The sequence below is a fragment of the Aptenodytes patagonicus genome, chromosome 10 (genome assembly GCF_965638725.1).
Source record: "Aptenodytes patagonicus chromosome 10, bAptPat1.pri.cur, whole genome shotgun sequence".
Taxonomy (NCBI): Eukaryota; Metazoa; Chordata; class Aves; order Sphenisciformes; family Spheniscidae; genus Aptenodytes; species Aptenodytes patagonicus.
The window spans coordinates 6,812,817-6,830,332 of NC_134958.1; the positions used below are offsets into that span (position 1 = coordinate 6,812,817).

At 50.0% G+C, this 17,516-nt stretch overlaps 1 protein-coding gene across 3 annotated transcripts in view; it reads left to right on the forward strand.

The window, feature by feature from the left end:
• The window catches only part of NTRK3 (neurotrophic receptor tyrosine kinase 3), a 229,612-nt gene that overhangs the window by 29,022 nt on the left and 183,074 nt on the right, over positions 1-17,516 (forward strand). For all 3 annotated transcript variants that reach the window (XM_076347948.1, XM_076347949.1, XM_076347950.1), the window contains 2 exons: positions 6,134-6,208; positions 7,540-7,611. In XM_076347948.1, coding sequence (XP_076204063.1) covers positions 6,134-6,208; positions 7,540-7,611 — 147 coding nt within the window. The remainder of the gene's footprint in view (positions 1-6,133; positions 6,209-7,539; positions 7,612-17,516) is intronic.

The following is a 17,516-nucleotide window of genomic DNA, read 5'->3' on the forward strand; positions in this document are numbered from 1 at the left end:
CCTGCCCCAGTACCATGGGTTTCCCAGCCTCCAGGGCTTCCCATCAACATCTGCAGCACCTCTGCTTGGAGGAGGCAGGTCTTACTGGTCAAGGGTTTTAAGAGGCAGCTTTCCTCTATTCCCCTCCTGCAATCAAATTCATATTTACATGGTCTGGAGCTGGCGTGCCAGGAGGTTTGTTTATAATGCTAAACATATCAGGTAATTGAAAGCTAATGCTTCTGTCTAGATCGCAAGGTATAATATGCCTGGATGATGAATCAATTTTTCTGTTGCCCTACAAGAGAGAGGAGTCAAACGCTCTGCTTGCCTTTCATATATATCTATATATATATCTCTAAAATTGTGTGTGTGTTGGGGTGCTGCCTGCTTGCTGGTGTGCAATTTATTCACTGCCCAGCATCCAAACACGAGCAGTGGCACTTGCACGGCATGGGTCTGACAGGGATGTGTCATCTGCTCTGGCAGTGAATGGAGCTGATGGCATCCTGATGAAAAGTCGCTCCCCTCCGGTCTGGGCTAGATATAGATTTGGGAGCACGTGTGTACACATGCTATATAATACTTGGTGCTTATCAAGTGCCTTTTTTAGCTGTTGACCACACTGCTTGAAAAGCTGAGAGAGATTAGATAAATATTATCCTTGTTGTATGAGGAGGGTGAAGGAAGGCCAGACACATTAAGTAGCCTCAAGCTAATCACTTGGTAAATTGGCATAAGAGGCTGTTTCTCACCTCTGCCTCATGCATGTGGGATGAAATGAGCCTGACTGTGTTTAAATCCCAGTGGATATTCTAGTCTCCCTTGCTGCACTGGCCCTGGGCTGGAAGGGGAACACGTGGAGCTGTGCAGGCTTGCTGTGCGGTCCCAAGAAGGTGACACTAGCCTGTGTTGTCAAACACCACCTTGTATGCTGTCCTTCTGGGAATGAAAGGAACCGCCGTTCCCACGGGGTCGGTGGTTACTGGTCCCCCTCCAGCAAGTGGGGCAAGGTCCTGGCACTCCTGGAGACCAGCTGACACCTAAACCCTGTGACTTGGTGACCATATGGTCACCAACAAGATTGCTGATCTCTCTTCGTGTCTCAGTGCGATGCTGGGGGAGAGACACCCGCCTCCTTACTGGCTTCACACAGTGCCCTGGGATCTGTGAGTGAGATGTGATGCCCGTGAGCTGCAGAGCTGGCAAACAGGGCACGTTTATTAACTGGGACACAGCACGCAAGCTGTGGATTGACCATTGTTCTGACTTCAGTCGTCTACAAGGCTTTCAACAAGTTGTAAAGGCATGGCTGTAGGTATGTGGAGGCTGAGATACAATGCAGGGCTGGCCTCCTAAAGTTAGCTTTTGTCAGGCTAATCCCATATCTTCCTTTGGAAAGGTAACTGATTTCGTCGGCAAAGAGATGACTTTGTGGTGAGAGGTTAATATGGTGCTGCATTACGTCATAAGTGGTTTGTTTCTCTGGAGAAGACACAGTATAGCCCAGCTGTTGCAGATGAAGAGCTGGATAATGGAGAAGTGGTGGTGGGAGGTATTGAAAGAGGAGATAACTGTTAAGGTTCCTTGGAGGTGATGCTGGCTCCTTCTTTCGTTGAGGACACTGGCACAAAAGGCAGGAGCATGCTCATGGACTTTGCTGCTGGCACAGTGGTGGGGTGGTGGGAACACAAAGTGGGGTGAGAATGGCCAAGGGGAGGAGCTGCAGTAGCAAAACTAAGAGAGAGTCTGTAATGCAAAGTGGGATGAATGCAAATGTGGGTGTAACGGGGCTTTTGCTGCCAGCTAGGAAATCATGTCAGTTGGAAATGACCTGGTGGATAGAAGTGCTCGGTGCAATGCTCGATTACGGGGTGAAAACGAGCCTCTAGGCTGATGGGGCTGTGAGAAAGGCCAGTGTGATCTCAGGCTGCAGGTCATGGTGTTTCCAGTGTAACTGGGGAGTTGCTCATGCTGTTATACAAGTGAGACCTCCTGGAGACCACTCTGTGTTTTTGGTCACTCTTATTGAAGAAAAAGGGACTTAAATAGGCTGATGAAGAAAATAGAGAGCCGTTTTCTATTAGTGTCTATCACAGTGGTCCTTCTTGCATAGGTCACCAAGTGTGAGCGTCAGTTGTGCTGGCTCTGAAACCAGAAGAAAAATAACCTCGCTACCAGGACTCTGCCTGAGCAATATATCTGCATCCCTTCTGGGACTTGAGTTAGTATCTCTTCAAGGCACTTGAGACAATTTGCCTTGCACTTCACTGCTTGGTACAGACACGCTGCCTTACAAGAGCTGGCCTCATGTAACTTATAAATGATAGCTGGGTGGGTCTGGCTCTTGCTTGTAAAGGAGGGAGGAGGAAATGCCGGGAAAGGAAAAGAGCTGCTTAAGCAAAGACAGTTTTGACATAAGAGAAAATGGATGTAAAATGCCTGTGAGTACATTTGGGTAAGAAATGAGAAGAGCAGAGGAATTCTGGTGCAGCCTTTCAGTATGAGTTGGGAGGATGAAGCCCTAGCTACTCCTAAGGTGGACTTTGATCAGTCTGTAGAAGGCATGGTATAATGGCAGCTCTGCAGTGCAAGGAGATCTGGACCAGCAGGACCCTCCAAACAGACAAGAAGTATGAGAAGGAAGCGAATATTTAAACAAACACCCCCTTCCCTCCATCCCCTCCAAAAAAAAAAAAAAGTGAGCAATCTCATCTGTGTTAGCGATGCATCTCATACGGTCTCAGAAGTTGGAAATTAGTCTAGGTGGATGTGTACATGGTGAGCACTTCAGGGTTTATGAAATGTGGTATTGGTCTTGAAGCTATTGCGTCTTGCAGAAGAGCAGCTTACCTTAGTAATAACTGAGGAATGCCACAGGAATATATATTTAGAGACGTTTTGCAGGGAGGAGGGAGCAACCCACTGATGGTAATTCATACCTCAATGCCTGATGGCAGAGACCAGGGCAGGGCTGGGAGTTGTCACATCTGTATTTGGCATGAACCCAACACCCACGTTCCTGCCAGATTAATGAACTGAGGCAGAGGAGAAGGGACGGTCTCAGTCTTCAGCAGCAATTGGGAGGATATAAGATTTCTAGGGCAAGCAAAACCCTGGGAGGAAAAGAGGGGGAGCTAGTTGAGATACTGAAGGACGTGAAGAGGGACTTAAGTTTTAGGGGTGGAGTTTCTTCGCTTGGTTGGTTTCCTTTCCTGTACAACCACTGCCAATTTTGCAATCACAACTTGACTCTTTGAGCTTTCAGAATAAGATGCGTTTCTGTTTTGTTTTTAAAGTGGATTTATGCGAACCCAGCCAGCGCAAAGTTACACTATTCTTTCCAAAGCAATAGAGAACCAAAGAAAATGATTTTCCTGGTGTATCTTTGAGATGCCTGTGAACCAAGACTTGATTTGCCACTTCTAGGAGCAAGGGTGCAACTCCCGCTAAGTTGAAAAATCGGAGAAAAAAGGGGAAGAGCCATTTCTGGGAGTCCCTGAGAAGGGAAGTGTCTGTGTAGCTTAAAGAACTCAAAGTCCCTTGCTGACCTGTGCACCTAATTCAAGATGACGCTATTTCCCTGTATTGCACTCTCCGTAAAGCAGCTGCTGGGTTGGGGGATTATCCTATACGTAAGTGCGTGTATGTATTTATTTCCACTGTTGCTTCTCTTGTCTTTCCCTTCATGGGTGTTGTGTGTTTATGTTAAACAACATACCAAAGCATAGCTGGCTCAAGAAGCTCATGGGCTTCATTTGGGCGGCTGGAACACAGGTGGTGGAGTTGTATTTACGGTCTAGTAGAATGTCACTTCTGGGGGGGGCTTGGCCATGGGGGGCCCCCAAGACCCCTGTTACCCCAGTGCTGAGCATCAGAAAGTCATGCCTGTGCATGTCACTGGGAACAAGCTCGGGTCTTTTTCTGCCTTTTCTGGAATGCTGCCCACGTGGATTTGAGTGTCAGGTCAAAAATAACCTTGACTTTTTTTAGCAAACACAATCAATAAAACAAGAGCCAATCTGGCCACCGCCTCCTTCCCAGCTGTGGTTGCTCCATAGCTCCTGGCTCAGGGCTGTTCCATCCCTCCCTGAAGGTCATTGCTTGGATGCTGTAGCGTCAGCATGCCCTGGTGGTAAACCCACATCATCCCGTTCCTGCTTCTTCCCTTGTTCGTTCTTTCTTTTGGAAGACCCTCTCATTTGGGTTGTAGGAGTTGCAGGTGGGAAATGCCTTCAACCTGTGTTTCTAGCCTTGCCCAGGGTGTCCAGGCCGTTCGGTGACAAGTCCCCAGTAACTCAGTCCTACAACCTTGTGTCCCAGGACCTGAACTCACAGTCCTGCCCTGTCTCGGAAGGGTTTCAGTGAGCTGTCAGATCTCTTGACTGACTCCTCCCAGTCTGTGTTTCATTCTGCAAGTGTTCGCAGAGGCCTTAGATGTTGGCAGGGAATACGAAATGGCTGTAATAATGTCCTGTTTCTCATTCTGTCTGGGACACAGGCGATCCAAGCCAATGAGCAGGTCATTGAGGATGAACCGTAACTTACACTGTCATGCAGCAGCTGGTTGGGAGCTTATGCTGTGTCCTTATGCTAACCCCTCTGGGTATGCAGACAATTATGGAACATGTGGAAAGCAGAGGTGACTCTTGCAGGTCTCTGCTTTTCTTGGATCTGCACGGTAAGAGCAGAGAAATATGTTTAGATTTAGCCCAGGCTTTGTATTTTTCTTCCTTGAGCTGGATGGTATTTGGGATACGGCTCAAATAGGTCCGTATACTTCCGTCATGCTAATTCATCTGTTCTTGTGCAAGCACAAGGCATAGCGAGTGCTGGAGGAGGAATGTGCAGCCCCTGTGACTGCTCTGGAAGTGGCCAAAGGTCCCTCTTCCGCTTACTCACCCTCTGGACCACCACGTGGGGTCCTGCAGCTTTCTTGCCTAGAATCATAGAATCATGGAATGGTTCTCAGTATTGGCTTATCACCCCAACCCTGCATCACTTGGAAATGTTTCCCGTCTCCAGGGCCAAGTTCAAAGCCAACTATTGCATCAAGGCAGATGTGAGCTTGAGTGCACGTGTTCATAAACTTCGAAGTTGGGCTTCTTTCACATATTGTCTAAGGGGATCAGCCAGATGTTTTTCCCCCTCTCAGCTCACTTTGAGAGAGGACCACCTCCACCTGCTCCCCAGCAAAGACCCTCTTGAAAACGTTGTGCTTTCTGGTGGGAGGGTGTCCGAGTTTAGTCTGGGAGAAAGCCTGAACTGGCCAAGGACTTGCCTGGAGGATGAGGGCTGAGCTGCTTCCCCACCACGCAGTGTTGCAGCTTGTTAGCAGAGGCCCGTGGCCACAGCCAGCAGGGCACGCTGCTGCCAGCATCGCTCCTGTGCTACTGATAACAGGGGACCCTGTTCTCTGGGGCTGTTGATCTGTCACCTTCCCTTGGCTCTAATATTTACTGAATAATGATTCCGCGGTGACAGATCTATTTCTGTTTTTGTTCTCTATAACATACCTGCCAGAGCGCCCCAGGCGACTGAGGAATTTATAATAAAGGCACGGTTTCCAAACTAAGTTTGGTGCTCTCCTGCCAGCAGCACTTCCAGCCAGCAAAGACTAGGACTCTGTTTGTCCACCCCAGTAAGAGACTGGATAAATATATGACCTTTTTTTTTTTTTCCCATTTAGGCCCCAAATTTTTGTTGAGAGGTTTTATTTGCATTCACTCCTTTTGCGTGAGCAGTCTCAATTGTGTCCTTGTTTTACCGATGTGCGCAGCGAGGTGCAGAGAAGGGCAGTGACTTGGGCAAGGATGTTCAATGGATTGGTCGCACGTTCCACACTTGAAACTGTTCATAAAACCATGTTGTTTGGCCTTCCCAAAGCACTGAGAAAACAGAATAAAAAGCAGCATGAGAACCTACTTGTTTTGGCAGTGCGATGCGTACTGTATATGTCTGAGGGTGTGGATGCTGACGCCTGAGCAGGTCCAATCCCTAGACCTGTTGCAAGAAGGTTTTGGCTGAAGGAAGGTGGGAAGAGGTGTGGGGCTGGGTGATAGGGCATGACGAGCTCTCGCTGTGCGCTGTCCCCTGCATGGGCAGAGCGACCATCTGGTTGTGCCACAGCTGAGCCTCTCCTTCTTCTCCACAGACACATAGAGAACTGGAAGAACTTACAGACGCTGAATGCCGTCGACATGGAGCTGTACACAGGACTCCAGAGGCTGTGAGTATGTCCTGCGTGTTGGGGAGAACAGGACTGGGCAGCCCCTTTGTTCCAGCAAAGAGCTGCATCTTCCCTCCATCCACAGTCTCCACGCCACGTTTGGAGCCTGTTTAAGCTATTGTCTCTGCTGTATTTTGCTACGAGACTCCAAAAAATGGAGATGAAGTGCTTTTTGGTCTCCGCTGGGTCTGCGGGAAGGAAGATTGCTAGCTCTTGACAGCTCTGTCAACGCACATCAGCCCTGACCTCTCTTCTCCCCCGCTGTTCTGGTTCTGGGCTTGTGCGTTGCTCTGACTCATTTCAGCCCCACAATGCGAAATTCCAACTGTCTCCACTGATCCTTCATTGCTGGGCTGTTGGTCCTCATTTAGCGCAGTCGCCATCATGGTGCACAATAAGGGAATCGCATCTCCCTGCACAACCCTCCGAGCACCAGGAAAGGTTGACTTTGTGCATACGGAGGGGAAACTGAGGTCCATGAGATTGAAGGGACTTGCCAGGTGCTTGGGAAGCCTGGTCAAGTGAGGATACCACTCAATCTCTTAATTCCCCCTCCTGGAGCTGGGAGTGCCCTGGGTGCTGCTTGCATGAGATGCACAGTGTTGCTCAGGGTTAATCGGAGACTCTGCTAACATGTTTCACTGGGAGCTTTACATTAAGTACAGGCTGGAGGAGAGGTGTGCATTGCTGAGCACTCGATAACCAAACCCTAGCAAGCAGTACTTTCAACACACATGCCTTGTAAGCAGGCTGGCTGCTGTTCGCATCTCACCTAAGAAAGCAGCAATGGAGTCAGGCATACTTTTGTCTGCAGCAGATATTAATAAACCCTGGTCATAGTGCTGATTCCTCTTCCCACCCTGTTTTGGAGAAGCTGTTTCCCCCTTCAATGTCCGTAACTTCCTACACAAAATACTCACCCTCCTTATCAGACCTGCAAGCAGAAGGGTTTTCTCTTGGGTTTGAGGGAGGGGAGATGGTGGTGCTGGGGGTTAGGTTTGCTGTGGGGCCAGGCAGTGCTGCTTGTGAAGATGGAGGGAGAAGAGAGGGGAGCAGGAGATGCTCCGGGCCACCCCAGCAAGCCTTGGTGGATGTGGGGGGAGAGTCTTGCCCAGCAGCCACTCTGCACTGAGCCTGTGCTGTCACCATATCAGATGAAGCTGAAAAGCCCAATTTCCTCTTTGCTTGTAACTCATAGAGGCTGTCTGGGGAGAGATGTGCCTCCCAGGGGGGCACCGCAGGGCTCCCAGTGCACCTCGGGCGCTGAGTGCAGGGTTTTAGAGCAGTTGTCACCCTTGACTCCATCGCTGCCCTTCTGCATCTCTTTGCAGGACAATCAGGAACTCAGGACTACGAAACATCCAGCCACGCGCCTTTGCCAAGAACCCTCACCTGCGCTACATGTGAGTGCCGGCGGCTCCTGCCCCCTTTTCCCTCTGCTCCCTGTGGAAAGGCGATCCCCAAAGTGCCCGTCGGGGAGAGCAGCGGGAAGGAAGGGGGATGCTGATGGGGAAAGGGAGGGAGAGGTGGTAAAGGGCGGGAGAAGGAAAAGCAAAGGCGCAGGGAAGTGCAATGGGCTGCGATGCAGGATGGGGCGAGCTCCTGCTGGGCAGCTGATGGGTTTTGGTTTCTGGCAACTGTCCTGGCTTTGATCGCCGCTCTAATGAGCATTTGCATCATTAGGTGCACATTTCCCTTTCTGCAGAGTTTGGAGGGCGGCTGTATGCCCCAGCACACAGCTGGAGCCTGCCCTGCTTGTTAGCTTTTAACCAAGGGGTGCTTTTCTGGCACAAATCCTGGGGCACGGGGCTCGCAGCTCTGCTTCTAATTATTGACATCTTAAACTGGTGTCTGCAGCGGGCCTGGGGTAGGGATGTTTTGTGCCAGAGAGGCTGGAGTCCTGTTGTTATCATGGGACATTGCACAAGTGTCCAGCTGCTGGGGCATCGTTAGCCAGCGGGTACGGTGTCCTGGGGAATTCCCGCATCCTTGAGGCCAAGGGCACTGATTTCTTTTCTAGATATGTATTTAATTTTCCCAAGGCGATAAAGGAAAGCCTGAATTTCAGGCCGGTGTGCAAGGCCCTCCATGGGCTTGAAATATCTTGTCAAAGTGACCGTGTCCGAGATCAAATCCCTTTCAGCTCTGGAGGGATAGATAAAAAAGGTGAAACGGGGTTGGTGAGAGGCCACTGGCCTTGGGCACGAGCTGATGGGCTGGATGCAGAGTGTATCCCTGCTTTTTGGAAATCAATGCTAGTGGCTTCTTCCATGAACAATGGCTGTAGAGCACATCCGTTTGAGTCTGCAGATGCATGTGGCTGTCGATATGGGCATGGAGGGAGATAGATGCGACCTGCAGAGCAGGATAGATTTGCCTTTTGATGTCTGCTTGGAAATGATGTGAACTGAAAAACCCCAAAAGCTTCCTTTTTGGAAAACCAGTTACAGTTGCTAAGTGACGGCAAAGTACTTGGTAAATAGGAGATCTGCAGTACCAAAGGGCATGAATGGTTAAGGGTGTTGTGAACAAGCACGGAGCCTTTTTGAGTTTAAAGAAGTGCTTATTTTGTCATCATAAACCCTCCCTAATGCTGACCACTGGGATTTTCCCGATTCCTGTGCTTTGTTATTTTGAGTTGTAGCGTTTGTTTTGTGTTTTCTGTAGTTGTTTGTTACTGGGAAGTGTTCTGTCTGAATACCTATCCCAATTGATTTTTTTTTTTTGGGGGTGTGTGTGTGTTTGTCAATTGTGCAATTGCTGTTTATGTATCTAGCAGATAAAATGAATAACACTTGATTGCTGATGAAATTAGTTTGGATATCGTAGGAGTTTAGAAGGCCACATACGCTCGTTTTGAGGCTGAATGTGTCGTTAATGGGTATGCATGCAATTGTTGCTGCTTTTTCCAAAAGTGTTCATTTTTGTCTTTTGAGATAACTTTTAAGATGGAAAAAACCTGACATCCATCTTGTGTCAAGAGTTAAGGTTGGTATGTGGTGATGAAATATGTGTTTGTTTACTGCTTGGGCTATGTAAGATTGATCATGTTCTTAACATCTTTCTTTCCTTGCCTTTTGAAGCTCGAGGCAAGTAAGTATATTATTTGGTTAGTGTTTTCCAGTGGGTTTTGATGCTGTTCCTGGGACCCGGCAGCGTGGATGTTTGCAAGGTGGATGTCCCCCATGGCAGATGCCGGGCACCTGGGGATAGACACCTGGTGCTTGCAGGGATGGTGGCTCCCTCCTACTCCCCAGAGGCTCTCGGGCCACGGTGCCGCTGCTCCAAGCAGCCAGGCTGCTTTTTCTGGGGTTCTCTCTCCCTGATGGGGGGAGCGCGGTGGCTCCTGAGGCTCTGTGCAGCCTGGCAGGCACCTGGTGCCACCTGGGGGCCCCCTCCATGGCCACGGCACCATGTAAGCGCATCGGGGTGCCTCCTCAGCTGCTCCACAGCTGCTGCCTCCCGGGGAGCTCAGCTCGCCGAGGGCCTGACATTTTCTACAGCTGCTGCACATAGGAGCCAGGGATAAAAGGATTAATGGAAATGTCACTCTGCTCTAAGTCTTGGGTTGCTGTAACCAGGTACAGTAGCTGACAGGAGCGAGGGATACTGTCCCAATCCCCTTGCAGCAGGGCTGGCTGCAGCTGGATGGGTGCGGGGCTGGGGACCGCAGGGTGGTGTGCTTAAGGCTTGTTGAGTTACTGCTACGCGTTATCGCTGCCACCCTGGTTTTCCTTCTCCTTTGCTGGCTGTTTGTTTGGATGGTTGCAGGTGGAGTTGAGTCAATAAGATGGCAAATGTGTCTAATAAATGACAGAGAGGTTTCACTGCTAGGGAGGGCTGGCACAGGGTGGTGGGGACCCTGGGCCGGACCTTTGCAGGGTGCTACAAGCTGGGTCTGAGCAGCAGCAGGCATTTTTCCACATGAAGCTCGTGTACAAATTGTGAGGACTCAAAAGTTGGCTTTTTCCCCCTCCCTCCCCATCCTGGATTAAATCCCAGCCTCCTGCTGAAGTGAGTTTTTTTTCCCAGTGCCTTTCATCAAGGTTTCCTCCTCTCAGATGGGCCAGATAGCTCTGCCTTCTCCCAGCAACTTCTATTTCTGGCCCTTCCTCTGTGCACGCACTTGTCTTCGGACCCCAGCTGTGCAATCACAAGCAGATCACTTATCCCAGCTCTAATTGCAGGAGCTTAGGTTTGTGGGGGTTTGTTTTAAGATAATGGTTCTGGATGAGGTTTGGCTTGGTTATTTTCCCCCTTCCCCATCACAGTCAGGGAGGAAAGGTGAGAAACCCACGAAGGGGATTTTCAGCATTCAGCTGCCCGAGTGGTAGACCTCAAAGTGCAGCCTGGCAGAGTTATGCCTGTCCTTTAAGGTTTGAAATTAGTTGTATAAGTGTAAGGGGCTTGAGGCCAATCTAATCAGTGGAGGAGCAGTGGGTGACTGGGAGCCAGAGGTGTGGATCTAGAAATAGCTTTGGATCTCTCTCCCCTCTCCTTGAACGAGGAGTTTTAGGGCCCCATGGCTTGTCTGATCATTGGCCGTGAAGCCTATCACTGCTACAGAGGCAATTGATCAAAAATATTACAGTGGGTTTTGCAATGTGGATCTACCTCTTCTGCCGGCAATTGGGCTGAGGCAGTTGACTCCTTCCAGAACAAGTACCGGCTGGATGTTGAATGGGGATGGGTGTGGGTCTGATCTAAACTATCATCCAGTGTCATTTTGTGCCCTCACTGGAGGTCGTCTCGCTGGGCAAAGTTGCATTGGTGGGTTCCTGGTCCCATTTCTGTGCAGCTTTGGCAGCCCTTTGGCTAATACGGGGATGGTCCTGGAGAACACCATGCACTGGATGTGAGGACCAGCAGGTCTAGGCTGTGGAAAGCTGAGCCCTTATAGCCAAGATCTGTGGAAGTTAGTGTTAGCAGGTGATGCAGGTGAACGTAGGAAATGTTTGGTGTTGACAGAAAACCTCAGTCTTTGGTTTGAGGCTGTACAAGAAAACTTTAGGATGAAATGGTTCCTAAATTTGAGACATATAAACCATCTGAATACGTATTTACTATGACGCTGTGTTTAGCACAGCTTATTGAGGAAAAAGTCTTGCATGCTCACTCTCTCTGTCCTTCTCCTAATAACACTGGAATGCTTTGGCCAATTTATTTGAACTAGATAGAGGATTACAAGTCATGAGGATATCAAGTTCCTACACATATCATGAAAATAGGCAGAGGAATGGTAAAGAGAGGTTGTTATAGTGCCTTGTGGAGAAGAATACAACATTATCATGTTCCTCATTAGGAACTGGGAAGTCCACAGGAGAGTGCAGCTTCACAGTGCACCAGGAATCAGTGCTCAGGAGAGGATGGGACCTGTTTGCTGCTGGCCAAAGCGTCCAGCCTTCGCTGGCTGTGGGACAGTAGAGCTGTGCACGTAGGAGAGTAGGCTCCCAACAGGTTGTGCCTAGAGCTGGGCAAGTTGACATCTGCAGTGCCTGAGTCCCCCTTTACTGGGAAGCAGGTACTTAAAGACTGTGATTCCCTCTAAATGCTTTCCCGGGCGGCTGCGTACTCAGCCAGCCAGTCAGGAGGCACTGCCTTGTATTTGCAGAGGGTAATTGTGCACACCTTATTTATTGTGTAGTAAAGAAAACAAATTAAGGCTGTGTAATTATAGAGACAGGCACACTTTTAAATAAGGCTTAAGTAGTCAGATTTCTATTTAGAAAATTAATAATTGCCATTTCTATCTGCATTCAGAGGCTCTTTTTAAACTGTCTTCTGGAGGTTTATACATGCTGTAAATTGGTTTGTGGGCTGGCCAAGACACAGCTCCTGTCAGAGCTCTCTCTCAGCGCTGCCTGCCAGAGTAAGGATAGGGTTGAGAATCGAGCTTTCTCTTCCAGTCTTCACCCAAGGGTCTTAAAAATGGAGACCCTGGAGTGCTTTGTGCTGAGTGTAACTGTTTTTTGAGTATGGTATGGTCAGATCCCTTTCTGCTCCACAGGCATTTTTATCTGCATGATCCTGTCAGTCTTTTTCTCCCAAAAAGGAGGATTAGGGAAGACCTGGAAGGTGCTGGCAGGAATGTGCAGGGACCTGCTTCGCCCGGTGAAAGACTGAGCTGGCTGATCTATGGGCTTGTTTTCATAGGCAAACCTGAGCTGTGATTAATCTGGAGCCTCCCAGAACCTCCTCTGTAAGTTGTGTTGTTTTCTGAGAATGGGGTTAACTTCGGTGTCCTGGTTGGGTTCATGGCACTTGTGCAGTGCCATATGAACTGGTACCCTGGTATTGGATGTAGTTTGTAGATTTGATATGGGAATTCCCAGAGATGTGTTACGGTTTTAGGCTTTGGTAGGAAAGAAACTGGGCTGCATCCCCTGAAAATTGAGGTGGCTGAGGCAGCACAAAGGTTGGTGAGTCGCTGTTCACCCTCTTCAGTGCTGTTTCAGGACAGCACTTGAAGCCCTCCAGCAACTGAGGTCCGTGTGCTTTTGAAGGGCTGCAGGCAACCGTCTTGCAAGGCTGGCAAGGTTCACCTTCTTTGCTTTGTGTGTCTGGGAGCTTGATCGAGATCTTACACTAAATAAAGAAATAAACAAAATATCAGATGCTGAATTATTGCAAGTATAGCATTGTTCCCTCTCGGTCATGGCTTGAGGGTCATTTTCCCCTGCTTTGTAGTTAATGATCTGTTGCCTTGCTCTGAAAGAGCCATTTTTATATATGAAGCAGGGTTAAACTCTCTCTTTTGCTCTCTTCCTGTAACCAGCTCCAGGCCCTGTGACTGCCTGCAACCCTCTGCTTGATTCTGGATGTCCTATTACCCTTCCTCCTCCTTCCTGATGATTTCTCCCTGCTTTGTCCTTTCACCACTGCACTGCTGTCATACCCATCCTGGCAGTCTCCTCCTAACCCAAACTGTCATGCGTTAATTGCTCTTGATTTCCTGTCCATACTCTCGAGTCAGTGCAGCCTAACAAGTCCGTGTGTATCAGCCGGGGCACAGTATATGACTATATGTAAGCTCTTAGCTCACTGGGAGGGTGAAGTAAAATGCATTTACCTAAACCACCTCTTTGATAGTTTAACGTGTTTTATTTTGCATTTGCAAAGGACTAAATAGGACTGAATTTCTCCATGAACCTAAGCAGAATAAGAAGTATGAGAAAGATTTAAACAGCCTTTAATTTCTGTTAGGTGAATGTTCCTTTACTATTCCTAGTCAGGCAGGCAGCTTGGGTACCCTTTGATTCCCGTTTGCGTTCTAAGGATGTCCCTGCTCCAGCCCCTTCTAGGAGCAAACCTCTGTGCTGTGATTTACTCAGGGAGGCATTTTCCCCCGTGTCTCTAGTTCATCTATAAAATGCTGGGCATGCTTATAGCGTAGTCACTAAAATAAACAGCAGTAACATCTCCTCTGCTTCCATAAACTTTCCTGTTCTGCCCTCCATCTGCTTCGTCCCCTGGCTGCCAGTGTAGTGCAGGTCCTTGCTGATATGCTAATCAGCAGCAGTGGTTTGATGGCATGTTTATTCCCAGTCGTTACCGCAGGTGACTGATAAGCGGTTAACTGCAGCTATTCCTTTTTCTGCAGCGGCAGAGGTAGGTCCTGTGTTTTACCAGCCATTGTGCACAAGGCCAGAGGAGAGACCAGTTCCCCGCAGGACTGTGGCTTTCCTTCAGGCTGGGTCGAAATCATTTGACCTGCATTCAGAGGGCTGGGTAACTAATTCCTGGCTGCAGGCTGTTTCGCTCGGCTGTGGAGAGGGTTTATTGTATTGTAATAGGAGGCAGAACGGTGAGTTTGTGACTGATGTACTCTAGCAGGACCTGAGAAAGAAAGTTTCCAACTCAAGCACTGCGCACCTTGCGGCAAGGCTTGTCCTGCATCGGTTCCCCATCTGAAAATCTGGAATAATAACATTTGTTTTCTCTGCTTTTTATCTGATCTGTTTGAAGCGTAACACCTTGTATGCTTTCTAGTGAAACCTGGCCTTGAATTGTGGGATGCTGTTGCAATGTAAGATGAGTTATAATAACGATATCACAAATATTTGTTGCCTGCTCGGAGTCTTGTTGTGCCTATCACTCTGGTACCTGGGCTCTCAGGATTTTGCTGTGGCTTTGTCTCTCCTTCCTTCCTTCCTTTGAAATGTTGAGATGTTCTTTCCAGCTGCATTGTGTGCCTATGAGACTTATTTCCCTTTCTGAAGTTTGATCAATTGTCTTTTGGCAGACGTGTGAAATGGGCGACTGTGGTTTTGCAAAGGTCCTGTTTTTCCCCCCATCCCCTCTTTAAAAAAGGCTGCAGACAATGCTGGGGATGTTTTGAATGAGGCTGCTCCTACATGGGTGTGTGTGCTTGTGTGTCTTTTTACAAGTTTTGTTTCAGGATTGGGATAAAATGTGAACTTTAGACAAGTTGGGTTTTTTGGGGGGCTCATCCTCTGTGACATAGTCCTTGCTGTGCAACAGGGGCCTGATGGATGTCTCGTGAGCTTCCCTTCAAAGAGAGGCCAAACATTCCTCTCGGATGTGATCCTGAAGATGAGGTGTAGTTGTGTCTTGGTTAAACCTCACCACATCTCTGAGATCACGAGCACAGAATGAGCTGATTTCTGGAGATTTGGGCACGATAAGGACCGGATTTTGTTCCTAGGCTTCTGAGGTCACTGCAGCATGGAGGTACTCGAGAAACAGCCTCTGGCTGTCCCTTTTGCTTGCTCCCTGAACCCTGTGGCTCAGTTGGTTAGACATGGTGCAAGGCATGTCTTACCTGCCTATGCCAGTGTGAGAGGTGCTGCACAGGGAGGAGGACCCTCCCCAAGAGGGACCTGAGGACATGGAAACCTGCTTGAAAGCTGCTGGGGGAGAGAGTGAACAATCATGGCAGGATGAGTGAAAGTTAAGTGGCCGCACAAGTTATCTCATCTGGGATTTTTCTTTCCATGATGCTGATTTACTAACAGTATGATTGCAGGGCTGATTTTCCCTTTTTGATGTACAGGCAATAAGCACCAGGGCAGAAAAATAGAAACATTAAAATCATATGTTATTTGAGCAATAAGATACGACAGGGCATGAATGATGGGACATTAATTCATGATGGTGTGTGACTAGGCAAGAATTTAAGTGTCATAAGTTAGGCAGTCGTGTGTTTTATTGGAATTATAAAATTTTATTAGAAAACTGGGTGAGGGGGTGGAGTTTCCTACCAACCTGCTCCCCTCATTTGTATTTGTGAAGGGATGAGCTGTGAATTATGTCAGATGCAAGAGACCGTGGGATATTTACAAGGCTGCTAGTAAAAGCCAGAGGTTTGTCTTCATAGAATCATAGAATGGTTTTGGTTGGAAAGGAACTTAAAGATCATCTAGTTCCAACCCCCCTGCCATGGGCAGGGACACCTTCCACCAGACCAGGTTGCTCAAAGCCCCGTCCAACCTGGCCTTGAACACTTCCAGGGATGGGGCATCCACAACTTCTCTAGGCAACCTGTTCCAGTGCCTCCCCACTCTCATAGTGAAGAATTTCTTCCTTTAATCTAAATCTACCCTCTTTCAGTTTAAGGCCATTACCCCTTGTCCTATCACTACATGCCCTTGTAAAAATCCCTCTCCAGCTTTCTCGTAGGCCCCCTTCAGGTACTAGAAGGCTGCAATAAGGTCTCCCTGGAGCCTCCTCTTCTCCGGGCTGAACAACCCCAACTCTCTCAGCCTGTCTTCATAGGAGAGGTGCTCCAGCCCTCTGATCATCTTCATGGCCCTCCCCTGGACTCGCTCCAACAGGTCCATGTCCTTCCTCAGTCTTCCCCAGGAGCTGTGGGTAGCCGTGTCTGTAGACTTGCTGGTGACTGAGGAGGAGTGTGTTTCACGTCTGCTGTCCTCCGGCATGCCCTGAGGTCACGCGTGGCCTTTCCCGGGCCTGCTCCCCAGGCAGCTCTGCTGGTGCCCAGGGGTGTCCCGTGGGGTGGGGCCGTGCCCGGCACCGTGCGCCCCGCGGGGCCGCGCTTCAGCACCACGGACAGGGCCGGCGGCCCCGGCCTCTCCCCGCCGGCGGCCCCGGCCTCTCCCCGCCGGCGGCCCCGGCCTCTCCCCGCCGGCGGCCCCGGCCTCTCCCCGCCGGCGGCCCCGGCCTCTCCCCGCCGGCGGCCCCGGCCTCTCCCCGCCGGCGGCCCCGGCCTCTCCCCGCCGGCGGCCCCGGCCTCTCCCCGCCGGCGGCCCCGGCCTCTCCCCGCCGGCGGCCCCGGCCTCTCCCCGCCGGCGGCCCCGGCCTCCTGGCTTCCAACCCAGATGCTGATCTTCCTGCCTGCAGCTGAGCTTCCCTGGTTCCCAGCCTCCAACCCAGACCTGGCCTTCCTGCCTATGACTGGGCCTCTCCGCCTCCCACCCTCCAGATTTCCAGGCCTCCCTGCCTCCAACCCAGTTCTCCAGCCTCCTGTCTTCTCTGCCTGCAGCTCGGCCTCCCTGCTGCCACATCAGCTCTGGCCTCTCTGCCTGCAGCCTAGAACCAGCCCCAGCCACCCTGCCTGCAGCATGGGCCCTGGCCTCTAGCCTCGTCCAGGCCTCTTGGCCCTCCCTGCCTCTCTGCTTGCAGCCTGGCCTCTGACCCAGCCTCCCAGCTTCCCTGCCTCTTGCTCAGCCCCAGCCTGCAGCTTGGCCTCCCTGCCTGCCCCCGCTGCCTCCTTTGCCCTTCTCTTGGAACAACCTCATTCCCCTTCAGCCCCAGCCAAGCACCCCAGGGCAGCAAGTGGAGCAGTGGCTGTGCAAACCTGGCTGCGGGTGCAAGATGGATCAAGCCATCAGGTGTGAGCCCACCTGAGGGATGGCCAGCCTGGTTTCACGAGGAGCTGCGCCTTTATTCTTCCATCTCTCCTGCTATGAAGCCAGTCTGCCGAGATGCCTGTTTGACAGATGTAATATAAACTTTCTGAACTGCAGTGGCTCCTGGCACTGGCTTTGTTCTGCAGCGTGAATGGAGTTGTCTTGCAGCACCACTACCCGGCTGCTGTCTGTGGGTTTTTCACATGAGTAGTTCCCTAGGAGAACTGCCATCCAACCTCACTGCAACCGCAACCCGTGGGCTTTGGCTAAATGTTTGTTGTATCCAGTTGTGCGTGTTGATAATTGTGGGTAATTTGCTGTCTCAGAGTAATGAAGGAATGCCTGCTGCAGTCTGAAGCACGCAGTGCTTCATGCTGATTAGTCTTTTCATTTGAAAATATTCCTCACAGTGACCAATATTTGAAGATAAAGGGTGGGTGAAAGATACTTCTCCTGTTTAAGTACAACATGTATTGAGA